The 27,943-nt window shown below is 37.8% G+C and overlaps 1 protein-coding gene across 1 annotated transcript in view; it reads right to left on the bottom strand.

The window, feature by feature from the left end:
• The window catches only part of ADAM32 (ADAM metallopeptidase domain 32), a 111,680-nt gene extending 83,743 nt beyond the window's left edge, over positions 1 to 27,937 (bottom strand). The window contains exons 1-9 of the mRNA XM_014536884.1: positions 27,863 to 27,937; positions 24,592 to 24,671; positions 21,742 to 21,803; positions 18,794 to 18,869; positions 15,125 to 15,201; positions 13,337 to 13,514; positions 8,378 to 8,446; positions 4,573 to 4,644; positions 4,212 to 4,378 (exon numbers count right to left, since the gene is read on the bottom strand). Of these exons, the coding sequence (XP_014392370.1) occupies positions 4,212 to 4,378; positions 4,573 to 4,644; positions 8,378 to 8,446; positions 13,337 to 13,514; positions 15,125 to 15,201; positions 18,794 to 18,869; positions 21,742 to 21,803; positions 24,592 to 24,671; positions 27,863 to 27,920 (839 nt within the window). The 5' untranslated portion in view covers positions 27,921 to 27,937. The remainder of the gene's footprint in view (positions 1 to 4,211; positions 4,379 to 4,572; positions 4,645 to 8,377; positions 8,447 to 13,336; positions 13,515 to 15,124; positions 15,202 to 18,793; positions 18,870 to 21,741; positions 21,804 to 24,591; positions 24,672 to 27,862) is intronic.
• Positions 27,938 to 27,943: the final 6 nt, after the last annotated feature.

Genomic DNA, 27,943 nt, shown 5'->3' with positions numbered 1-27,943 from the left:
GCATACCTTTGATGAGCTGGACTCAAGAATAGTTTTTACTTAATATTGCCCACCACCTAGTCTCCACATAAAATCAGTTGTCAAGATCTAATGTTTTACTTCTTCAATGTTTCTGATATCCTTAACCTCCTTCAAAGGTTCAGCTATAGTTCCAACTATGAGCATACATACACTTTATATGTAAGTGCATAGTTTTTTAAAATAACCAGAAATTATTTAATCTTATTGATTCCATAACCTGGAATGTTTTAAACCTCCTTTATACGAATTTAAGTGTGCCTAACTTTGCCTTCCCACTTCTAATTACCACTTCTTTGAGTTTTATATGTTACTTTGAATCACTCCCACCCACCCACCCATCTTTTGTTCCCTTGTAAATTACAAGCAAGTGGAGATAATGTACTAGTATTAATCTTGTGGATTGGCATAAGCAAGATGGCAGAATTAGAGTTTTCAGCCACCATGTCCCCACAGAAACAAAGATTATAACAACCACCCACCAATGAGAATAACTTTGTGAGAGTCCAAGAGTCCAGAGGAAAGGTCACAGTGCCTCACTGGGATGAGAAAAAAAATCCAAGAATAGCTCTAGCCAGTTTGCTCAGTGGATAGAGCATCTGCCTGCGGTCTGAGGGGTCCTGGGTTTGATTCCGGTCAAGAGCAAATGCCTAGTAGCAGCTCGATCCCCAGTAGGGGGTATGCAGGAAGCATCCAATCAATGATTCTCTCTCATCATTGATGTTTCTACCTCTCCCTCTCCTTTCCTCTCTGAAATCAATAAAAATATATATTTTTTTTAAATCCAAGAACAGATGCTCCAAAGAAGGTAAGAATAGTTTCAATTTAGTCATGTCACCATTCCCCAAAAGCAGCACAGCTCAGAGCTAAGAAAGATGCCCTCAGCCATTATTTCTCCCACAAAAGAGACTATACATTAGGTCTCAGAACAAACCTCAATAAATTCAAGAAGGCTGAAATTATATGAAGCATTTTTCTAACCACAATGGCAGGAAACTAGAAATCCACTATAGAAAGGAAATTGAAAAAATACAAATCCATGGGGAATAAACAACATCCTACTAAACACCAATATATCAAAGAAGAAATCAAACAGAAAATCAAAAACCACCTTGAGACAAATAAAAATGAGAACACAACATTCCAAAATGTATGGAATGCAGCAAAAGCAGTTCTAAGAGGAAAGTTCATAGCTATACAGGCCTACCTCAAGAAATGAGAAAAATCCCAAACAACAATATAACTTTCCAACTAAAGGAACTAGAAAAAGAAGAATAAACAAACACCAAAGTAAGTAAAACAAAGGAAATAATAAAGATCAGAGTGAAAATAAATGAAACAGAGACTAAAAAAATAGGAAAAATAATCAGTGAAACTAAGAGCTGGCTTCTCTAAAAGGATAAATAAAATTTACAAACCTCTAGCCAGGCAAATCTAAAAGAAAGAGTAAGAGATCCCAAATAAATAAAATCAGAAATGAAAAAAGGAGATACTTCAACTGATACCACAGAAATACGAAGGATCATTAAAGAAGACCATGAAACAAATTGGACAATCTAGAATAAATGGATAAATTTCTAGAAACATATAACCATCCAAGACTGAACCAGGAAGAAACAGATAATCTGAACAGGCCAATCACTAGCAATGAAATTGAAGAAAAATAAAATCTCCCAAAAAACAATAGCCCAGGACCAAAAGGCATTACAAGTGAATTGTACTGAACAATTTATTCTTAAAGAAGAATTAATATAAACCATTATCAAACTATTTTTCAAAAAGGAGAGAACACTTCCAAAATTATTTCATAGTCTGCATTACCCTGACACCAAAACTAGACAAGGACACTATGAAAAAATATACGTATATAGGACAGTATCCATGATGATCATAATTGCAAAATTCCTCAACAAAATATTAGCAAATTTAATTGAATATTAGCATATCAAAAGGATCAATATCCTGGTGTATTCCAGGGATTATTCCAGGGATGCAAGGATGGTTCAACATTTGAAAACAACAAAGTGATAATTCATATTAACAAAATTAAGGATAAACATCATATGATCATCTCAACATATGCAGTACAAGCATTAGAGAAAATTCAACATCCATTATAACTCTCAACCAAGTATGTATAGAGGGAATATATCTCAACATAATATAAGCCATATATGACAAGTCAACAGCTGATACACTTAAAGGTGAAAAACTGAAAGCTTTTCCTCTGAGATCAGGAACAAGATCAGGATGCCCATTCTCACCAATGTTATTTAACATTGTATTAGAAGTACTAGCCAGAGCAAGTAGGCAAGAAAAATAAAAAGCATATATGTATTTGAGTTGACCCCTTCATCATGATATAATGATCTGCTTTGTCTCTTATATTCTTTGCCTTAAAGCAGCGGTTCTCAACCTGTGGGTCGCGACCCCTTTGGGGTATCGAACGACCCTTTCACAGGGGTCGCCTAAGACCATCCTGCATATCAGATATTTACATTACGATTCATAACAGTAGCAACATTACAGTTATAAAGTAGCAACGAAAATAATTTTATGGTTGTGTCACAACATGAGGAACTGTATTTAAAGGGCCAGAAGGTTGAGAACCACTGCCTTAAAGTAAATTTTGTCTAACAGAAGTATAGTTAAGCTAGAATTCTTTTGGTTTCCATTTTCATGGAATATATTTATTTCATCCCTTCATACTCAGTTGGTGTGCATCCTTACATCTGAAGTGAGTCTCTTGTAGGCATCATATATGTGGATCTTGTTTTTTTATACATTTAGCTATTCTTTTGAGAGAGATTTTATTCCATTTACATTTAAAGCAATTATTGATAGCTACATACTTATTGCCATTTTATTCATTTTTTTTTCTGGCTGTTTATAACTCTTCATTTCCTCTTCTCTTACTCTTTTTCTTTGGGATTTATTTTTTTTTATAGCAGTATACTTAGATTCCTTTTATCTTATCCTTTGTGTACATATTATAGGTTTTGGCTTTGTGGTTAGCATGAGACATAAAACAACTTACATTTGTAACAGTATATTTTAAGATGAAAACAACTTCAGTTTATACATATCGTGAGACTACATTTTTGCATCCTCCATTACATTTTATGTTTTTGGTGTCACAATTAAATCTCTTTATCTTAACAAATTATTGAAGCTATGATTGTTTTTACTACTTTGGTCTTTTAACCTTCATAAGTAGCTTTGTAAGTGATTAACACCATCCCATCTTTACAACATTATATCAAATTTGGAGATACATAGATATATATCAGTGAGATTTAAACTTTCATATGTTTTCCTGTTATTAACTAGAGGCCCGGTACATGAAAATTTGTGCACTGTTGGGGGGTCCCCTCAGCCTGGCCTGCCCCCTCTCACAGTCCAGGAGCCCTCAGGGGATGTGCTACTGACAGCTTAGGCCCACTCCCCCGCCCCCCCGGGAGGTGGGGGAGCGAGCCTAAGCTACAGTCTGGCCACCCTCTGGGGGAGGCAACCTGGCGATCAGGGGAAGGCGATGTCCCATCACACGTCTGCTGCTGCCAGTGATGGCCACGAGGCTGCCTGAGCCACGGCCCTCGAAGCCACTGCAGCTTGCCTGAGCCTCCGCCCGGCCCTTGTTGCCTGAACCTCGGGCCCTCACAGTGGCAGCCACCATTGGAGGCTTGCCTGAGCCTCTGGCCGGCCTTGGGCAGCAGCAGCCGCCATCAGAGGTTTGTCTGAGCCTCGGGCCAGCCCTGGGCAGCGACAGCCGCCATCCGCTCCCCTGATGCACCTCCTGGTCCAGTCCCTGCCAGGGCCACAGTGTCAAGTTCCCGCCCATCCCCGCGTGCCTTGCAGCTCACACAGCCCCGCCCACCACAGGAGCCACTGTGCACGCAGCCTCCTAGTGATCACTCGTTGCGACATAAGGGCGTCACAGCAAGGGAGTGACGACCACATAGGCTTTTATCAGTATAGATACCCTTTCATTTCAGCTAAAGATGTTCCCTTTAACATTCTTGTGAGACCAGTCAACCAATGATGATCGTTAGCTTTTGCTTCTGAAAAACTTCTGTTTTCTACCCTTCCTTCCCCTCTGCCTTTGGAAGAGTCAGAAATAAATAAAATTCCCTAAATAAAGCTACATAATTATCTCAGGTCTTTGTTTTCTAAGAATACTGAAACATTATTCTTACATGAATAGATATGCAATATCATGAGGCCTTAGGGTAAGATAAGATTTTTTCCATTCTAAAAATCTCTGCAATAATTCATCTGCCTCACCAACTGTAGAAATCTTATTTTTGTCTGACCACAACTCCAATGATGACAACACAATAGTAACATTAAGTTGGGTAAATACCTAAAAACAAAAGAGATAATACATGAAAAAATTATCTTTGTGTTATTTTTAATGACTGAGAAATTAATTCAATGTTTTGACAAACTTATGCTCAGTTTATGTGGACAATTATTCAGAAATGCCACATCAAGTTAATAAAAATTATAATTTTAAAACTACTATGAATTTTTCAAAATTAGTATGAAAATACTCACCGAATTTACAAGGCCAATAATTTCGATTACTTTATCTGTTGCTAACATGCTATCAGAGCCCAAATAATCATACTGAAAAACAAAATTAATTTTAAATTTAAATAAAAGTTTGTTATGCAACATGTTTAAGATTTACTCTTCATCTACTCTCAGAGGATTGAGGCTGCTTTGGGGTTAGAACCGTTATAAATAAACCAGTAACAAATAAAAAAAAATGGATGTAAATTAAATCACTCATATATGCTGGTGGGAATGTAAAATTATTCAGCCACTCTGGAAAGTAGTTTTGGAATGTCTTTCAAAACAAATAATGGCCTTACCACATGACCCAGCTGTAGTCCTAGGCATTTATCCTCCCCAAATAAAAACTAATACCTCTGCCAACAAACAAACAAAACAAAAAAAAACCCTACACATAAGTGTTCATAACAGTTGTATTCATAAAAGCCAAAAACTAGAAACAACTCATAAATCTTTCAATGTGCTAACTGGTTAAACAAACTGTAGTATAATTATGCCATGGAATACTACTCAGTAATATAAAGGAACTGAACTTTTGACACATGGAATAGCTTGGATAAACCTCAAGAAAAGTATGCTGAGTGTTAAAGAAATCTCAAGACGACACATACTACATGATAACATTTATGCAATATTGCTGAAATCACAGATATAGAGAACAGATTAGTGACTGCCAGGGGTAAGTGTAGGAAGAGGAGATGACTGTTATTATAAGAGGAAAACATGAAAGAGGCTTGTGGTTATGGTATAGTTGAGTGTCGTGACTGTGGGATAGTTATGCAAGGCTACATTTGTGATACTTCCACATAAAACTACACACACACACACACACACACACACACACACACACGAGTGTATATATAACTGTTGAAATCTGAATAGGTTATATGGCAGTACCAATGTCAAATCCTATATCTATAAATCATAACTCTGAAGTTCACTATCCCTTTGATGTTCCACATGACCCTCAAATTAAACATATCCAAACTAAGTTCCTCATCTATACTCAAAAAATCAGCTCCTACTTACATTCCCATTACTACAGTAAGTGTTATTATCATCTATGACCTTCCACATCTATACTAATAAAAGGGTAATATGCTAATTAGACCAGACATCTTCCAGACATCCTTCCTCACAAAGCTGAGCCCTGGCAAAGCCGCCCACCCTGCGGTCCTGGTGCCTGCGCCTGCGGCCCCGGAGAGGGAGAAAAGCCATCCACCCACAGTTCCGGGCGCCTGGCCCAAGCGAAGCCAGCCCGGGTCCCAGGTGCCTGCGGCCAGCCAGAGGGAGGGAATCCTGGGTCCAGGCTGGGAGGCCGAGGCAGAGGCATATAGGGACGATCAGGCTGGCAGGGGAGCAGTTAGGGATGATCAGGCAGAGGTGTTTAGGGGCAATCAGGCAGGCAGGCAGAGGGGTTAGGGGCGATCAGGCAGTCAGGCAGGTATTAGGGGTGATCAGGCAGGCAGGCAGAGGTGTTAGGGGCAATCAGGCAGGCAGACACGTGTTAGGGGCGATCAGGCAGGCAGGCAGGCAGGTGAGCAGTTAGGAGCCAGCAGTCCCGGATTGTGAGAGGCCTAAACCAGCTGTCGGACATCCCCCAAGGGGTCCTGGATTAGAAAGGGTGTAGGTCGGGCTGAGGGACACCCCCCCTCCCCGCACACAAATTTCATGCACCAGGCCTCTAGTTTATTATATTACACATTCCATGAGAGCAGAACTTTTTCTGTTTTGTTCACTCCCGTATACCCAATAAGTAGAACAGTAACTGGCATCTAGATCATACTCAATAAATTTAAGTGAATGAATACATCTAATCAATTTTATAAGCCTTTCTAATTCAATCTCATCAGTAACTTTTCTAATAGTCCTTTTCTTTCTATTCCTATTACTAATTCCTATTAATAAACTATACCTTAATTATTGAAATAATCTCTTAAATGGTTCCTCCTCCAATTTTCTTGCCAGCAATCCCAGTCACTACACTATATTTTTAAATGGTGATTCTCCTAAAACACCTATCAGAGTTATGATTTATAGATATAGGATTTGACATTGGTACTGCCATATAACCTATTCAGATTTCAACAATTATATATACACTTGTGTGTGTGTGTGTGTGTGTGTGTGTGTAGTTTTATGTGGAAGTATCACAAATGTAGCCTTGCATAACTATCCCACAGTCACGACACTCAACTATACCATAACCACAAGCCTCTTTCATGTTTTCCTCTTATAATAACAGTCATCTCCTCTTCCTACACTTACCCCTGGCAGTCACTAATCTGTTCTCTATATCTGTGATTTCAGCAATATTGCATAAATGTTATCATGTAGTATGTGTCCTTTTGAGATTTCTTTAACACTCAGCATACTTTTCTTGAGGTTTATCCAAGCTATTCCATGTGTCAAAAGTTCAGTTCCTTTATATTAGTGAGTAGTATTCCATGGTATGATCATAGGGAACACATGCACCCCTGTTTTCATAGCAGTATCATTTACAATAGCCAAGATCTGGGAACAGCCAAAGTTCCCATCAGTAGATAAGCAGATAAAAAGATGTGGTACATTTACACACTGGAATACTATGCAGCTGTAAGAAAGAAGGAACTCTTAACCTTTGCAACAGCACAGATGGACCTGAAGATTATTATGCTAAGCAAAGTAAGCCAATCAGAGAAAGGCAAATATCACATGATCTCACTTATATGTGAAACCCAATGAATAAAATAAACTGGTGAACAAAATAATGTTTATTAAAGAATATCTTAATATGTATAAGAACATAGAAAGGATATGTTTAATCAGCATTATATGGTTGGCAAACCTGACAATTTGGACAATAAACTTTTAAAACAACTCTCAAAATTTATAACATAATCATGAAACAAAATGACTTCCATAATCCAAAATATTACTTGGAAATTGAGTCATCTTTATTGGAAGTATCTTAATTTTCTCTTAAATGTTCACTGTACCCTTTTCCCTACACTCTAATAAATCCAGTATTATCATATCCTTCTCCAAATCTCACCTAGCTTTGACCTTCAACTCTGGCTTCCTGGCAAAGCTCTACAATCCTACAAATAGAACTAGCAGTGAGTATAATTTATATTCTCTGTGGTAGTCCACAGGTGTGAGAACCCAACACTTATCAACGGAACAAAATCTGAAAAATATATTTTTATCCCTGTTTTCTGAAATCTTTAAAATATAGGGGAAACAAAACCAGAACTGGTTGAGTATAAACTAAGTTATTACTCCAAGGTCCTGAAGTTCAGAGGTACTCAAATTGTTTATGGGAATCGGGCATGTAGAGGTGCGTTCAAACCAGGTAAACAATAGATTGGAACAGGTGCACTAATAAAACTGATTTAAAAAATCCTGACATTAATGTAAGCATTTCCCATAAATAGCTATACTATCATCACTTTTGTGCCAATAAATATTTTATAGGACAAAACATTCTCTAGTCTACATACTGCTCTTCAAGTGCAAACAAGAATTAAACGCTTAAAGAATGTCAGGTAAAACAAATATTACAATTAAAAACTATTACGGATTGAGAGAAGCCCCAAAGAGATGAAGCACCACGTAAAGATTTCGAATAAAACATTACTGATAGAACTAGTATAATTTTGACTATGCGGTTTTTTTTCAGTTTGCAAATGTTTTCTCTGTTCAATGACTTACAAGTAAGACTATTAAAATCTTTAAGTTCCTATCTAGCAAGGGATAATCATATATTCATACCAAATATTTAAAAGTAAAGAAAAACACATACCAAAACTTTGTCCACCACAATATGCATTTCTAGATAAAGAGGAATGAAATCTTGAACAGCTGATTCTGACTAGAGAGAAAAAAATGGTATTTAAAAACATAAAAGCTTTTATAAATTGTTTATTCTAAACTTTTACATCTTTTTCCATCTTCATTCAGGCATGGTTGACATAAAGCTGCATTTAAGGTGTAATACTTGTTGTCTATATAGTAGGTCCTCGGGTTACGTCGGAGATCCATTCCTACAGCGTGACTTAACGCGATTTTCACTGTAAGTCAGAACCCACCTCCATAAGCACCTACGTCACTCACATGGAGCACATACACAGCAGTAATGAAGTGAAACAGTAAAAAAAATTTTTAAAGAAAGATAACAGGTGGAGAGACCAAGATGGCGGCATAGGTAAACACCGCAGACTGCTGCCGCAAACAACCACTTCAAAAATACAACTAAAAGACGGAACGGACATCACCCAGAACCACAGGAAGGCTGGCTGAGGAGAGACTCTTCAACTAGAAGGAAAAATAACAGCACACCGAGGCTCAGAGGAGGCGCAGTGTGGAAAAAACTCAGGTGCGGAGGTGCGCGCGCAAAGCGGGCTGGTGGCTGAGAGCGCGGTTGTCGTTTTCGGTCAGGGGGGAGTCTCAGACTCTGAGCTCCAGATACGGGCGAATCGCTGGGGACTCGGACCCAAACGGGAGAAGCGGGAGTGTCTGGCATCAGTTGGAAGGCAGCTTTCCCTCCGAGGTTTGCAGCGGTTCCGGGGGTTCTGAGAAGCAGAGCCTCTGGGAACGGGACTGAGAGGGGCCATAACCACTCCCTCCGCCCGCCCTGTTGAGCCCGCCCCGCCCAAGCCCTGCGCAGAGCCATTTGCCAGATCGCCGCAGGCAAAGGCTAGATTAGCACCTCCCCAGAGGACAGAAGTTTTCCGCGGCAGACACAGCTGATTCACACAGCCAGTCGGCCTGGTGGTCAAATCCCTCTAGTATTAACTACAACAATCAAGGCTCAACTAGAACAAGACTGCGCACAAAGACCACTAGGGGGTGCACCAAGAAAGCATAAAAAATGCGGAGACAAAAAAACATGACAGAAATGGAGGATATAGAGCTAAAAATCGCAATTTTGAGGGCTTGCAAAAATGTGCTAGAAGCTGTCAATAAACTTGAGGAGAGAGTCACGAAAACTAATGAGACCCTCGATGCTATGATAAAGAACCAACTAGAAATTAAGCATACACGGACTGAAATAAAGAATATTATACAGACACCCAATAGCAGACCAGAGGAGCGCAAGAATCAAGTCAAAGATTTGAAATGCGAAGAAGCAAAAAACACCCAACCGGAAAAGCAAAATGAAAAAAGAATCCGAAAATACGAAGATAGTGTAAGGAGCCTCTGGGACAGCTTCAAGCGTACCAACATCAGAATAATAGGGGTGCCAGAAGATGAGAGACAGCAAGATATTGAAAACCTATTTGAAGAAATAATGGCAGAAAACTTCCCCCACCTGGTGAAAGAAATGGACTTACAGGTCCAAGAAGCGCAGAGAACCCCAAACAAAAGGAATCCAAAGAGGACCACACCAAGACACATCATAATTAAAATGCCAAGAGCAAAAGACAAAGAGAGAATCTTAAAAGCAGCAAGAGAAAGAGACTCAATTACCTACAAGGGAATACCCATACGACTGTCAGCTGATTTCTCAACAGAAACTTGGCAGGCCAGAAGGGAATGGCAAGAAATATTCAAAGTGATGAATACCAAGAACCTACAACCAAGATTACTTTATCCAGCAAAGCTATCATTCAGAATTGAAGGTCAGATAAAGAGCTTCACAGATAAGGAAAAGCTAAAGGAGTTCATCACCACTAAACCAGTATTATACGAAATGCTGAAAGGTATCCTTTAAGAAGAGGAAGAAGAAAAAGGTAAAGATACAAATTGTGAACAACAAACATGCATCTATCAACAAGTGAATCTAAGAACCAAGTGAATAAATAATCTGATGTACAGAATGAACTGGTGATTATAATGAATCAGGGACATAGAAAGGGAATGGACTGAGGGGAGTTATGGGGGGGGAAAAAAGAGGAACAAATGTAACCTGAACAATAAAGATTTAAAATTAAAAAAAAAAAAAAAAGAAAGATAACAATTCCTGACCTTTACTTGTGGTAAATAAATAATAAAAAAAATAAAGCACACATGTACATACGTCAAAATAACGTTTTTTTTAATAAATAAATGGGAGATGGCGACGTAACCACGAGTCCGACATAACCCAAGGACTGCCTGTATATGTATACACTAGAGGCCTGGTGCATGAAATTCATGCACTTGGGGGGGGGTCCCTCAGCCTGGCCTGTGCCCTCTCGCAGTCCAGGAGCCCTTGGGGGATATCCAATTGATGGCGGGGAGCAGGCCTAAGCCGCGGCAGCCGGACATCCTTAGCGGTGCTGCAGAGGCAAGAGAGGCTCTCGCCAGCCATGAGCCCAGCTTCTGGCTGAGCAGTGCTCCCCCTGTGGGAGTGCAATGACCACCAGGGGGCAGCTACTGTGTTGAGCATCTGCCCCCTGGTAGTTAGTGCGTGTCATAGCAACTGGTCATTCTGCCGTTTGATCGATTTGCATATTAGCCTTTTATTATATAGGATTGTGAAATAATTGGCACAATAAAGCTAATTACCATATCTACTTCACATAGTTACCATTTTCTTTCTTGTGGTGAGAACATGTAATAACAACATTCTTAGCACATTTCAAGTTTATACTACAGTATTGTTAACTATAGTCACATTACTGTATATTAAATCTCCAGAATCTATTCTTTCTGCATAGCTACAACTTTGTACCTTTTGAACAACATTTACCCAATTTTCTTTGTTCCCACCCCCTGGCAACTACCATTCTGCTCTTTGTTTCTATGAATTTGACGATTTTAGATTCCACATGTAAGTGAGATCACACAGTATTTCTGTTTTTCTGTTTCTGGCTTATATCACTTAGCATACTAGTATATCTTCCACATACATCCATGTTGTCACAAGTGATAGGATTTTCTTCATTTTTTTAAAGCTGAGTAATTTTCTAGTGTGTGTGTGTGTGTGTGTGTGTGTGTGACATTTTCTTTATCCCTCATCCATCAATGGATATTTAGGTTGCTTCCATATCTTGGCTATTGTAAATAAAGTGCAATAAACATGGGAGTGCAGATATTTCTCCAAGATACTGATTTCATTTCCTAGGATATATTCCCAGAGGCAGAACTGGTGAATCATATGATAGATCTATTTTTAATTTTCTGAGTAACCTCCATACTGTTTTCCAATAGAGGCAGTACCAATTTACATTCCCACCAAGACTTATTATTTCCTGTCGTTTTTATAATAGGCATTCTAACAGGTGTAAGGTGGTATCTCATTGTGGTTTTGATTGACATTTCTCTGATGATTAGTGATGTTGAGCAATGTGTGGTGATGGATGTTAACTAGACTTACTGTGGTGATCATTTCATAATATATGCATATGTCAAATCATGATGTATGCTTTACACTAACACATTATTTATTATATGCCAATTATATGTCAATACAACTGAAATAAAATAATTTTAAGTATAAACACATTTTTTAAATAGTCACAGATTGTAGATGTTAAAAGCAAAAGCACAAAGACAGAGTGTCTCACCTCCCTCCCTATATTTACAAAAACACAGTCAAAGGAGGCTTAAGGGGATCTGGCCAGAGCACTAACACTGTCCACTATAGTGGATAATTTAAGCTACTGTGAATTACCCTCCTAAATTCCCAGAAGGAAAAGAGAAAAGTTAGTATTCAGTTTACAGAATTTCATTTTAAATTATATACATATATGTAATAGCACTGAACTCTTCAGTGCTGCACCTTACTTTGACCGTACATTTGATTCCTATTATTATTTTGGACATAGGATTGGAAGCTATGACAGATACACACAAATAACAGAAGGCCAAACATATTGGAGTTTATTTCTCTCACATAAAATTCTGAAAATGGTGTTTTTGTCTTGTAAGTTCTTCAGGAGAAAGGCTCATTCTACCTTAGTGCTCTGCCACACATGATATCCTCCTTGACCTTGTGGACTAGGGTGTGTCAACAAGTCCACAATGCGGCCAACAGGATAGGGGAGAAGAGTATAAACCCCCTTCCTTTAGAATTCAATCCAGACATATTATATAGTACATCTGCCCATTTGTCATTAGCCGTAACTTTATCACATGGCCTTACCTAAATGCAGGGAGGTTGAGAAATGTCTTTTGTTGCATGCCCAGCTAACCGCTGAGGGGTTTTATTTTTAAAAACTGGCAGAAAATGAGAACATGTACTGTAAACAGCTAGTGATGCCATAAACCTCTTCAATAAGCTATGCATATTGATGCCATTTTTACCTGCCACAAAATTTTTCTTTCTCACAATTACTTTTACAAGGACCAAAACATGCAGTTATACAGGGTGTACACTGAACAATTTACATGGCTACACATGACAATCCTGCTTATGACATTTTAATTATATCTATAATTTCATTAATGCTGACTCTTTGGTTATGAATGCAACCTTTGTAAATATTGGCTTTATTAAATAAATATAGAGATAAAATAAATACACAGAAAGTTATTAAATAAATATACAGAAATATAGAGATAAAAGCAGAAACTGAAACACACTAGTTCATTTTTAGAAAGTTATAAGAAACAAAATAAGAATTAAAAGTAAAGGATAGATTGTTGCAAGCAGGAAATGCTGATATATGCTGCTTTTCGTTCAAGGAAAATTATAAAAGGCTAAGAAAAGATGAGGCTGTTCTTAAGGAAAGTATATTTGCTATAACTATACATGAGGTTAATAAATTTCTTTTTTAAAATAAATTTTAAATGCAGTAACTATCTTGAAAGTAGTAATAAAGCATATGCAACTTACTCTTTCACTTATGGAAATGCTGTAGTCCATTGGTTTTTGTTCTAGGCCACGGCTATTTTCAGTATGAACTGCAAACACATTGTTTTCATTTTTTAATTTATAAAGAAGATGCTGAAATTCAACTTCAACTTCCAGAGGTTCAATTCCATAAGAAACATTTTCAAGTTGCAGCAATCCTCTGTAAAAGTAAGGATAACAAACAAGTGCTTTTAGTCAATTTTATAAAACTGACAGAATCAAAGAAGGAGAAAATACACACCGTTTTTGAATATAATATTTTGACCCAAAACCTTTATATTTGGGATATGACTCTGAAGAGACAAAACATCTCCAAACCACAAAATTAACTTCCCATTTCACTTTCTTTATGATTATAAATGCAGCAGAAATTATGCAATCGGTGCTAGGTATAGTGCACAGCATTAACAATGATCAAGTAGTTCCCCGTCTTCCAAGTCAGTGACGTTAAGAAGGCAATATAGAAATCATGATGAATTTTTCTCTGGTTTGTACTGCCTTAAAAAAAAATGATTGCAGTGCTAATATAACTAAACTAGAGGCCCAGTGCACATATTTGTTCACCAATGGGGTCCCTCAGTCTGGCCTGTGTCATCTCACAATCTGGGATCCCTCAGGGGATATCATAGTAATGCAGTGAAGCAGCAGGCAGCTGGGGAGGAGCCAGAGCCCAGACCGAGTGCCACTCCCGCTCATCCTGGCCCCACTGCACCTGCCGCCACATGCTCAGTAGCACTGCTATGGAAGCAGAAGCTGTAGCAGCGCTCGCCAGCCATGAGCCCGGCATCTGGCACCCGCTGGTCAGCGGAGAGGCGCTCCTGCTGTGGGAGCACACTGACCACCAGGGGGCAGCTCCTGCATTGAACGTCTGCCCCTGGTGGTCAGTGCACATCACAGCAACCAGTCAAATGGTCGACCAGTTGAACAGTTGACCGGTAGTTTAGGGTTTTATCTAAATAGCCATTTTATTTAAAAACAAAATTTCACAATAGTTATGAAAAGGTATTTATTTTGTTTATGCATATAGCCTAATAAGAAATTTAAAGCAAGATTTTAAAGATTAAAACAACTTTTGTAACTCTTCTTCCCTGAATACAGGTAACAGTTCAAGTGACTACTCCCGAAAAAAAAACAAATTTCAGAGTTACATGTAAAAGCACAGAGGCACTTTTCTTGTAAATCAAGGAACCTATGCTACCAATTGAGAATGAAAAATTTCCTGATATAATGGGAAACTCTTTAAGCACTAAGGATGAAACCCTACAATTCTTAGAGACTTTAAGACACTGATATTATTAGAAAAATGAATACCATATTAATAATTATTTGTTTATACAGAATTGACTTCATCTCTCTGAAAATAATTTTCCTTGAGAAAAGCATGCCTTGTTTATATTTATTTCTCTATATCTCCAAACATTGGCTAGTAGCTGGTACATGGAAGGTATCAAAATATTCTGTTTGCTGAAAAAAATAAGCTATACTAAATTTAGCTTTTCAAACTTCCTGTAGTCAAGCATGTTCAACTGTCATTTCTGTAGTTAAGAAAAAAAATATAGAGAGAGCAAGGATGCCATAAAATCTAAACTTTCAAGGAGGTAAGAAATTATCTGGTCAGTGAGGAGAAGTAAAAGGACAGCAGAGTATAACTGAATAATTTCCACATGGGAACTTTCTTCCAGCTTCACACTTAATATCAACAAAACAAATCCAAAGCAGCCAAATATCATAACTATGATGTTAGCATATCAACAGTAGAAAATACATAACCGCAGTCCAGAGCACGTGCTGAGTATGACAATGGAATTTGGATATCCTTCAACATATCCTTCATAGTAGCACTGAGTCTAGAAAAGTAAAAAGTGGTTACTTAGGAATTGAAAAAACTTTCTAATGATTTCTTATTTGATAAAATGTTCTGAATATTTTTCCAGGCTACCCAATCTATATCAATATGAGTAAAGCAATATTCAGATAAAAAGTCACCCATTTGCCACTTTTACTGTATGAACTACTCTTATCAGATTAATACTAGGGATTATTATCTTACATCATGCTTCCAAAATTAATTTCATATTTTTGGTAAAATTATTTCCCAGTATATAAATTTGGGTCATCAATTAAAAGACTAAGATTATGAATCTTAATTTCTTTTAAATCTAATATTCTGCTAAAAGGAAACATTTAAAATATAAGGATATAGGAAGAATGAAGAACTAAAAAAAAGAGATATAATAAAACAACAAAAACAAAAGGGTGATTTTGAAACTATACTAATACAAAAAAAGTCGACGTTAGGCAAAAAGCATGACTAGAGATAAAGAGGGACATTTCAAAATGATGTTTCAACTCACAAAGAAGATATAAGTACCCTAAATTTGTATTCCCTTAATAACACACCTTGAAAATATATAAAGTCAAAATTGAAAAAAAATTCATAAAAATAGATATATATTTTTATAGTAAAAGGTTTTTAAACATACACTTCTGTCAGTAACTGATAAATCAAGCACTGAGAATTTATAAAAGATTTGCACAGCATGTTAACAACCTAATACAGATAGAACACTACACTTTAAAACTTGGATAACTGGAGAGCATTATGCTAAGTGAAATAAGCCAGTCAGAGAAAGATAAATATCACATGATCTCACTCATATGTGGGATATAATGATCAACATAAACTGATGAACAAGAATAGATCGATCTAGAGACAAATGGTAGGGGAGGGGGGCTAGAGAGCAACCAGAGGACTTATATGCATGCATGTTAGCATGGCCAATGGACGCAGACACTGGGGCGGTGGGGGCTTGCCTGGGCTGGGAAGGGATAGGGGAGGGGGTCAATTGGGGATAAAGAAGACATATGCAAAACTTTAGACAATTAAAAAAAAACTGCAGAATACACTTTCTTTCCAAATAACCTGGATCATTTACAAAAATGAAACCATATTCTGGCCATAAAACACAAGAATAAATTTTAAATTATTGCAATCATACAAAGTTTGGTCTCTGATCACTGCATAATTATGTTAGAGATCTAGCAAACATCATCACAGAAAAAGAGGAATATTATATAATTTCCAAGATTCAATAGTGTTATAACGTTTGGTAAAAATCAGTGTAAGGTTTATTAACACATTGCTTTATGTTGGAGCCTAGGAGAGGAAAGAAGAAGAAAAGGAAACTGATGGTCCTATCCAATATAATAAAGTAACATAGTGTCCAATTCAATAATTCAACACATTTTTATTATACTAGTACGCTAACTATGTGTTAGACATTTTTCTAGGTATTGGGGTACATCAGTGAATAAAACAGACCAAAACCCTGGCCTCATGCAAGATTATATTGCACTGGAGAAACAGAAAATAAATAGACAAAATAGATGGCACATCATATGTTGATACCATTGGGGGAAAAACAAAACAGGTAAAGTAAGAGAACGAAGGGTAAGAATGCAATTTAAAATCGGGGTTAGTCAAGGACTAATGGGGTGATTCTGAGCAAAGATCCAAAGTAAATGAAGGAGAAAAACATGTGCTATTTTGGAAAAGAGCAAACATCTGGCCCTAGCACGGTTTGGCTCAGTGGATAGAGTAAGGGCCTGCAGACCGAAGAGTCCCGGGTTCAATTCCTGGCAAGGGCACGTACCTGGGTTGCAGGCTCAATTCCAGCCCTGGTCAGGGCGCCTGCAGGAGGCAACCAATAGATGTGTCTCTCTCACATTGATGTTTCTCTCTGTCTCTCCCCCTCCCTTCCACTCTCCCTAAAAATCAATGGAAAGCAAACATCTGGATCAGAGGAAATAGAAAATGCAAAGTTCTTGAAAGAACATGTCTGGTGTGTCTGAAGAACAGCAGGGAAAGAAATATGATTGGAACAGGTAAGGTAGAGACTAACAGGAAATGAGGTCAGACAGGAGAAGAGGACCAAACTGTATATGAGCTGCAGTATATTGAAATGACTCTGGTTTTCATTTTGTGAACATTAGGTGGTCATCCCATGGAAGTTCTGAGCAGAGAAGTGACTAGAGGCCTGGTGCACAAAATTCATTGATCCTATTGACTAGACTTCAATCGGATCAATCTGGTTGCTGTCTCAAGAACTGACTGAGGGGATGGCAAAGTGTGGAAGTAGAAAGATTATTAAAGTTCTGGCAATAATCTATAATAATAAAAGCATAATATGCTAATTAGACTGGACAACCGAACGACCTTTCAGACTAAGCCGCGGCGGTGGAGGCCAAGGCAGAGGTGGTTAGGGGCAATTAGGCAGGCAGGCAAGCAGTTAGGGGCAATCAGGCAGGCAGGCGAGCGGTTAGGGGCGATCAGGCAGGCAGGCAGGCAAGCAGTTAGGAGCCAGCGGTACCAGATTGTGAGAGGATGCAGGCCAGGCTGAAGGACCCTTTCCCCCTTCTACCATCCTCCCCCCCCCCGCACAAATTTTGTGCACTAGGCCTCTAGTCCAATTAAATAAGATGCTTACTTGGAAAAGAGTGGTTCCAGTTGATGGAGACAGAGGAAGAGGGTAGATTACAGATATACTATAATTTAAAGGGTAGATTCAGTAGAATTTCTTGATGGATGGGAGAGGGTAGCTATTTTCAACCTCTTTTATCTCATGGCACACATAAACCAATTACTAAAACTCTGCAGCACAGAAAAAAAATACATTTTTTGCCGATCTGACAAAAAGATAGGAATAATTTTAATTCATTCAGACCAGATGGCCATTCTCCTGTTGGCAGTTGTCATATTTTATTTGATGATCTAAGGGAAAAGATATCACTGCCTCAGACTAAATAGTCAGGTATTGCATGTTTTAAAAATCAGTGTGGGCCCTAACCAGTTTGGCTCAGTGGACAGAGCGTCAGCCTGCAGACTGAAGGGTCCCAGATTCTATTCCGGTCAAGAGCATGTACCTTGGTTGCAGGCACATCCCCAGTGGGGAGTGTGCAGGAGGCAGCTGATCGATGTTTCTCTCTCATCGATGTTTCTAACTCTCTATCCCTCTCCCTTCCTCTCTGTAAAAAAATCAATAAAATATGTTATAAAAAAAATCAGTGTGGCACACTGGTTGAAAATCACTGGAATAGAGGGTACAAAAAGGAAAAGTTTTCAATCTATGATTTTATGTCCAGTAATATTTGTGTTTGTCTTATTAATTTTTATGTTCATTAAGTCAACAAAATAGAAACTAATTAATTAATTAAGTGGTAATATGTTCTAGGCAGAGTAGAAGGTGTTGAGTCATTCTAATTTTCTTTAATTTACCAAGATTTCAGGAAAGTCTGAAATTAGGGGAAATTAAGCACACACAATAATGGATTCCTTAACTATATCCCCTGTGAATAAAGTCTGCTGTATTAAAAAAGAATTTCTTCAACGTAAAAAAAAGGTTTTTAAAAAATCTGTATAACATAGAACTTAAATCTTACCTGAATATTTGAAGAATGAGAATTCACAGATCCTTGTTTATACAAATAAACCATAAAATTCTCTGCTAAAAAAAATCTGAATGTAAAATGAATGAGAGAATTCTGAAAGTTATTCATTTTGAAACATATAAAGCAGCAGCAAGCAAGCTAACACCCTCAGACCAAATCTGACCCACCCTCCTCTGTGTTGGTAAATAGTATTATGGAAACACAGCCACAGCCATTGACTTCCGATGGTCAATGGCTGCTTTCCTGCTACAGCAGCAGAGTCTGGTCATTTTGACAGAGACGTATGCCCTCAAAGCCAAAACTATTTACTATCTGGGCTTTAGAGAAAAAGTTTGCTAACCTCTGTTACAGATATTTTCTCTTGATGTTTATGTAATTTTTATTCAAAGGAACACACATTTACTCAAAGTACTTGTCCTATCTTAATGGACTCCTTCGAAGAAAATAGGGAATAAGGAACTACAAGATGAGAGAAAAGCATTTTAAAATTTACAAAGATATGAACTGGATGTAGGATTATGAAAGTTGTCTGTTCTTTCATTTTTCCTAAATTGTATTACCATGAATACACATTTCCTTTATAAAGAAGTGAAAGAGTATTGTGTAAAAGTCATATGAATCAGAACACAGGCACTAAAACTACATTCTAAGTTCAATCTTCTCTGGTACCGCTGCCTGTATTTACCATGTTATTTCAGTTAGGCTTCCTTACCTCAAGCTCACTCCTCCATCCAATGTAACATAACCAGACCACCCAGACTAGTTTCTGCTGGGAATTCTTCACTAAAACTGATCTCATACAGGTTACTTACCTAATGACCCTCTAGTTGTGAAATCCAAAAGGCAGTTTGAAGTCAAGTAAAACTACTGTAATGCACTTCCTATTGCTGACCACACTCCCCTTCTTTAAACCACCTACTCAACTTCAATCATACCATTTCCCCCTGGTTTTCCTCATATCGTTCGACTTCTGAAAATCCTTTCCTCTGGATCCTTGCTTCTTCTCTTAAATGTTTCCATGGCATTCATCTGTGGGTTGTTTTTCCTTCTCACCTTTAATATTCACCCCCACCTCTATAGATTTATCTTGTTTCTTTTTGGTGCTTCATTTATACTTACATTAAAAAATGGCTTTAAAACCCACAACCTCTCTTCCATGTTCTAGACCAGTGGTCGGCAAACTCATTAGTCAACAGAGCCAAATATCAACAGTACAACGATTGAAATTTCTTTTGAGAGCCAAATTTTTTAAACTTAAACTATATAGGTAGGTACATTGTTATTAACTTAATTAGGGTACTCCTAAGGCTTAGGAAGAGCCACACTCAAGGGGCCAAAGAGCCACATGTGGCTCGAGAGCCGCAGTTTGCCGACCACGGTTCTAGACCAAATCTACTTTCCAACTAGACATTACTCCTGGGATCTCCCACAAGAGCTTCATAAACAGCCTCTCCAAAAATGAGTCCATATCTGCCCTGACTCAGGTCTGTTCCCCTTCTCCTTCACTGCCCCCACTGAATCCCTGCCACAACTCACTCTATCTAATCCATTAGCTAATCTTTGTCCTGCCCCCTCAGTATTTCTTAAAAAAAAAGAAAAGAAAAGCCTTTCCTCTACACAGTCATAGTTCTGCTTCTCGTTATTTCTCACATAAGTTATTTGCAATAACATAGTTGGCATAATGCTGTCATAATCATTATGTAGGTAATTTCCCAAAACAATATACACATGCTCTATCCATATCCCATGCTCCAGTCCCTAAATTTCTTACCACTATTCATAGTCCTGATGAGTTGTTCAAATGCAATGTGAGTTCTCTCACTTTGCCTTTGACAGTCTTGAAAAGTTATTTGTGTTATCATTTACCATATTCTCCCCTCTGTCTATAGCAGTGGTTCTCAACCTTCTGGCCCTTTAAATACAGTTCCTCATGTTGTGACCCAACCATAAAATTATTTTCGTTGCTACTTCATAACTGTAATGTTGCTACTTGTATGAATCATAATGTAAATATCTGATATGCAGGATGGTCTTAGGCAACCCCCGTGAAAGGGTCGTTCGACTGCCAAAGGGGTCGCGACACACAGGTTGAGAACCGCTGGTCTATAGGCATAGTTTAATTCTTCTTTTACTCAACACCAGTCTTTGGCATCTTACATAATGAGTCACTTGTTTACACATCTCTCTTTAAGAAACTTCCCCTCAGCCAAAAAACTTTGTTTCTTCTTTCTTTGAAAGCATTCATCTGACCTCCTCTTTCTTCTTTCTTTGCCCAATATTTTTGGTAAGTTATTTACACTTACTATTTTTGGTCTCAAATTAGCCTCTTCTTCATTCCATGTAGTCTAGCTTCACACCCAAAATTTAACTAAAATTGACCTCTTAAAAATCACAAATTACTTCCTATCCAGCTTTTCACAACTGGGTTTCCATTAGAGAATTAAACCCTACAAAAGTTATTTCAATTATTTTCTCAATTCTCTGAAATATGATACAGAACTAGTACTATTTTCCATAAGCTATTCACTAGTTCCCACACAGTGTATCATCTAATTTCTGTATTAAATCTCTTATTCCATATCCTGATGGTGGACCTAACTCCCTGATCAAATCTTAATACAATCAGTTACAGACTTAGCTATTTTGATATCCTGCCTTGATTATACAGGTCCTGCTGGTTCCACCAACTTAAGATCTTATCGATTAAAGTTCAGGAGATGAGTCTCTATTTTTTTGTTTGTTTGTTGCTAAATCCCCTTGTAACAAAAGGCTGATTTCATGAAGCATTAGTACCAAAAATTTCACTGAAGAATATCCATTCATCTGAAACAACTAAAAATGTAATAACGACGATATTATTTTAAATAGCCCATTTTTATTACAAGTAAACAAATTCATATAAATAAAAGAAATCCAAAACTAAAGAATAAAAAATGTACCTTTGCTTAAGGTGAACAGTATATGGCTTCTCATCTATTGGAATAATATAAGATATCTGTTTCTAAAAAAGATCCAAAAGAACTGAGAGTAAAGACAAATGAAATAGAAATAACAATTTTACACCAATTATTCCCTCCAAACAATGCTTAAAATGTCATTAAAATATCTCAAATTATGTGATTTTAAATCTGCAACAGCATATCAAAAAATGTAAAGACCAAAGGTAGATTAATGGTTTCTTAAATGAGTATTTCTCTAGCATCCTGAGGTTTCCGTTATATAAAAGTATTTACCAGTAGGTTTGTAAAATTGGTTCTTTGTACGAAGGACAGTCCTTTTTCACCTATCTAGATCTTTTCAAAAGTGGTGGAAATTGGCAGCTGAGGTACTATCAGTTTAGAATGATATTTGTCACACCCCAGAGAAAATGCAGAATATTATATAATAGTACTTTATAAATATGGTTAAATGGAGCCATTCTAGCCATTTTTATAGTTGTGATGCACAATGTAATGTAAATATGTATTCCTTCAGTAAAATTTGTATAGTTAATTGCCCATGATGAACAAAAAATGAGTATTATCATTGGGATTATTTGAATGATTAGAGTGAGATTCAGTGCCCATATCTTAACAGTTCAGTTATCGCCAGGGCCATTCTCACCCTTTTAGAGCGAGTCACATGCAGGGTATGTGAAACCAGGGGTGGTTTATTATCCAGTCTGCCTCATCCTTAACCTGTTCATAGGTATTTATTTACTAATGATTTTCTTATTAAGAGTTATGGGGTAAGAAAATCAAGTGTTTGCTCTTTATTTACTCAATAATTGTAAACTCAGGTTTTTCATCAAAATAAAAATTCCATTGTTTTATGTTTTAAAATGTTTAGCATTTATCTATTATATAATACATTATATTTCCACACAAAAAAATAGGCCCAATATGGGGACTTATACAGTATTAGAAATCTATATGTAACTGAATTTTAAGCTCTTCTAAAAGAAGAGCCTATATACTATGATGGAATATCTACTTAGGTGGCATCATTGGGATAAGAAGATATATCTATATCAGTGAAACTCACTCCATTAGGTACAAAAATCATTTCAACCATTTTCCTAAAATGTATTGCCTGTTTCCTATATTTTTTTGAATATGTTATTGGTTTCAGAGAGAGGAAATGAGAGGGAGAAAGAGTGAGGAACATCAATGAGGAGGGAGAATTATTGATTGTCCACTTCCTGCACAACCTAGCCTGCAACTTGGGCATGTGCCCTGACCAGGAATCGAACCGTGACCTCCTGAGCCACACCAGCTGGGCTTGTTTCCTATATTTTTAAACAGGAAATCCCTGAACAAAATGTGTACTGTTTTCAACTCTATCACTACTTTTTTAAAAGTTAAAACATGGGTGGCAATCCTATCTAATAAAAGATTAATATGCAAATTAATCATCACTTTGCGATAAAGATGGTGGCGCCCACAGCCAATAGGGGGGGGGGGGGGGGGGGGGGGGGGCAGTTGGGGACAATCAGGCCACACATAAATGTTATGTCCACACATAAATGTTCATAACAGAATTATTCTAATAACCAATATCTGAAAAACAATCCAATGTCTATCAAGTGGTAAATGGATGAACAAATGTTAACCACATCTATTAAGAAATAATCATTAATGCCCTAGCCAGTTTGGCTCAGTGGATAGAGCACTGGCCTGTGGACCAAGGGGTCTCAGGTTTGATTCCGGTCAAGGGCATGTACCTCAGTTGCAGGCTCCTCCCCGGCCTGAGACTTGGCCGGGGCGAGTGCAGGAGGCAACCAATCGATGTGTTTCTCTCACATCAATACTTCTCTCTGTCTTTCCCCATCTCTTCCACTCTCTCTAAAAATCAATGGAAAAATATCCTCCAGAGAGAATTTTATAAAAATAAAAGAAATAATAATTAATAAACTACTGATCAGTGCTACCAAATGGACAAACCTAAGTGAAAGAAGCCCAATGAAAAATATACACACCATGTATTTTCATGTATATGAAATGTCCAGAAAAGGCAAAATTATAGAAACAAAAACAAACCAGCAGTTGCCAAGGGCTGAGAATGGAAGCAGGGAAAAACTGCAAATAAGCATGAGGGGACTTCTTATGACAACTGAAATGTTCTAAAAGTAGACAGTGTAAATTTATATAATTCTATTTATGTACTAATAATCACTGAGTTGTATACACTTACAAAGGGTGAATTCTGTGGGGTGCAAACTATGTCTTAATAAAAGTGTTAAAACTAAAGTGTTATCAAAGTATTGACCATTTATAAGCGAGGCTTGATTCATTGTATTTCTTTTTTTTAATCTCCTAAGACACTTAGCATAAAGCTATACACACTAGTCCAGTTAAATATTTGTTAAATAGATTGATGAAGATAAATTATCTTCCTTTCTGACAAAAATAACAGAATAAAAGGCTTACTCTCTCTCTCTCTGAGAACTGGTAGATGCGGGGGTAAAGACTGAGGCAGGAGGCTTTAATTAAAAGAGATTCTTCATAACTGTGTGGGAGAAATGTATTCTCCTCGTATGAATCATCGAGATATCACTCAGATAAGACCCTATTTCTTCTACATTGTTTTCTGGGTTTGAAGTTTTAGTAGTTTGCCATAAGGAAATGACAAATATTAAACAAACAGAACATCCTAATGTAAATATTTGATTTTACCATAAAAACTTTAAATTCCTTATTAGAAGTAATACCAGGAACATATTCATACTTTGTAAGGTTGATATATTTCATCACTATACAATAAAATAAGAAATTTATATAATAATATTGATTGTGAAAAATATATCTTACGTTTTCTACTTCTGAATTATTACTTGTATTTGCTTGGATTTTCTCTGGAACTACAATCTGTAGAGACGAATTTTGAAAATCTTAAGAAATAAAAGAAAACAGTTAGTAACCGTGTCTTAAACCTAACTAAATATTTGTTGATGTTGTTTTGTAAGATTCACTTATGCAAATATGAGTTATCACTGTATATTACTATAATAATCTTTAAAACAATTTAAAAACAGACAAAATAGTTATAAGACGCCATAAAAAGCACAGGGGAAAGTATCAACTTACACAAAATTTGCTGTTCCCAGAAAACAGAATAGAGCAAAAATAATCAAAGATAAACTTCAAGAAAACTTTCCTGAACTAAAATACTTGAAACAATAGACTAGAAAGTATTATAATAAAAAAACAATAATAATTAATTAAAAATCAAACTATTCTACTAAAATTATTGGTTGCCTAAAACAAAGAAATAATTCTATGGGCATATGAGCAAAAAGAAAAAAAAGTCATATTGAACATACAAGGAGAAAAGCAAACTGGCTTGTGAATTTCTTTTTTTTTTTTAAATATATATTTTATTGATTTTTTACAGAGAGGAAGGGAGAGAGATAGAGAGTTAGAAACATCGATGAGAGAGAAACATCGACCAGCTGCCTCCTGCACATCTCCTACCGGGGATGTGCCCACAACCAAGGTACATGCCCTTGACCGGAATCGAACCTGCGACCTTTCAGTCCACAGGCCGACGCTCTATCCACTGAGCCAAACCGGTTTCGGCAGCTTGTGAATTTCTTACAACAGTTTTCAATGTTAAAAAACTGAATAACAATGTCTTTTTTAAATCTTCATGAAAAAAATATGGAACCAGGAATTTTTTTACCCAGCAAAACTGTTATTGAAATATGGAGTCAAAAGATAGATATTTACAAGCAAAATCTCAAAGGAATATAGTTCACATGTGCCTGTCATACAGGGCAAATGAACTTCTCCCAATAAAGATATCAACAGATTTGAGGGGAAAGGTCTAGTAGTAGAGAGCATTAAATAAACTTAAATATAGAATAAAGGTTAAAACAACTGTGGGAATTGTGGTTATTTAATAAAATGCAAATGTTATAAACGATGATTATGTAGGCATAATAACATATACAACAAAGTACAGCAAACAGGGACACCATATGTGCATACTGATTTCCTTAAATTTATTGCAGCATGGTCCAAAAAGTGTGACTTAAAGCTGAAAATCAAGTGGTGTATCAAAAACATATTGTTTAATGATATAAAGGTATAGAAGAACTAAAACCATAGTCATGTAATAAAAGGGAGAGCAGGCCATAGGAAGAAGTAATAAGATACTAAATTTCCTAAGCACTCACAGTGAGGAATCACTAGTTACTACCTAAATGAAGGAGTAACTCTATTATATAAAACAGATTAAAAATATAACAAATAAAGAGAAGAAAGAATACACAGGCACCCAAAAAGTAAAGCAAGTTACAGATTTTTATGGTAAAAGACTTTTTACTAAAACAAAAGCATGAAATCAATAATGTATGGCATAAATAAGAATCACTCAGATTTAAAATCTGTCATATCAATAAATGGAAGTAGAATGAAGTGACCAACTAAAGGAAAAATCCTTGGATTGGATGCACACAACCAAAACCCAATTATTTAGACCTGTGAAATAACAAATACTGGATCTAAGCTAACCCTAAATTTTGAAGACCTAAAATATGACTGTGGTTCACTTCAGCAAATGATGTATGCTTACCAGGAAAAGTCAGGTGATTAATGGAATTTAGGTTCAGATCAATGCATGTACTCATCGGTCTACTAGTCAATCCTATCATAAATTGCCCAATTATGCAAGTGTGTGGAACTCGATCTAATCAATAACTTGTGGAATCCCCATCTAGCCTACCTAACCTACAGGATGAGGATTATTACAGTAGGAAGGGCAGGACAGAAACCTCTGAATATCTTTGCACCATCACCAAACCAAATGTCTTTCTGAACCCAGAAAGCAGTCCCACTATGAAAAGATTTAGAATATACAAGGGCAGTGACCTCTATTATATTCCCATTTTATTTGTTTGATCTGTGCAAATGATTTAATAGAGAATGAGCTGTTGTAAGTTTTATCAGTTGATGGCTGAAATAACAAACACTGTTCCAAGTAAGGTCTCTTTACTGAAGCAAATGAACACGGGCATTGGCACCGATAGGTTAATGACATACAGAGGTGCTGACAGAGAAAGGTGCCGTTTTCTCTGTCCCAATAAGCAGAGAATTGCCGCGGCAAGTTGGCATTTTCACCTGGCAGTATACCTTCACCATCCATATGGCCTCGGGTCTTTAAAAAAAAATTATATATATATATATATTTGATTATTTTACAGAGAGGAAGGGAGAGGGATAGAGAGTTAGAAACATCGATGTTTATCGAACAGCTGCCTCCTGCACACCCCCTACCGGGGATGTGCCCGCAACCAAAGTACATGCCCTTGACCGGAATCGAACCTGGGACCCTTCAGTCCGCAGGCCGACGGCTCTATCCACTGAGCCAAACCGGTCAGGGGACGGCCTCAGGTCTTTATCATCTCTGGTTCCGCTTCTACCTAGACCCTAAGTACCACACTGGGTGGGAGACAGAATAATCCTCCCCAGGAACCTGTGAACCTTCAATTGCATGGCAAGTGGTAACTGAGAATTGAGTTGGCTAGCCAGCTGACCTTTAAGTACAGGGAGTATCCTGGATTACCTGTAATCTTAATTCCAATGAGAAGGAACCTCACCAGAAGAAGGGGGGGCGCAGAAGAGCGAACCCCCGAGATGGCAGTGTGCAAAGAGCTCAACCCAATGCTCCTGGCCTTCCACATGGAGGAAAGGGGCCACACGCCAAGGCATGCAAAAGGGCACCACAGCCTCCGGAAGCGAGGAGCGCCGGTTTGTGGGCTTTCAGTGCAGTGTCGGGGGTACTTTTGCGGGGGGCAATGTTGAGGCGGTTTGGCGACGCGCAAGGCAGGCCTACACGCCAGGGCCAACCTCGGAGTCGGGATGAGTCCTTTGAGCTTTTTAAAATCCGCCCCCGCTCGCGTGAGTCACTGGGAGGCTGGACGCACCCAGCTGCCGGGCGGCAGGGCGAACGAACCTCCACGGCCCGCAAGGACCCCGGGTTTCCATCGGGTCGGGCCGCAGGGGGACGGCAGTGCTGGGACCCGTGGAGAGAAGGAGAAACACCTCCCTCCGCTGCAGACGGACCGGCCGCCCGGCTTACCGGGACTTGCCCGCAGCAGAGCACCGAGGCCCGCGAGCAGCACCACCGAGCGGAACATGCTGGCTCTTCTCCGCTCCGCAG

This window comes from Myotis brandtii, unplaced genomic scaffold (assembly GCF_000412655.1).
Source record: "Myotis brandtii unplaced genomic scaffold, ASM41265v1 scaffold103, whole genome shotgun sequence".
NCBI classification, from domain to species: Eukaryota; Metazoa; Chordata; class Mammalia; order Chiroptera; family Vespertilionidae; genus Myotis; species Myotis brandtii.
This window is presented reverse-complemented; position numbering and strand designations above follow the sequence as displayed.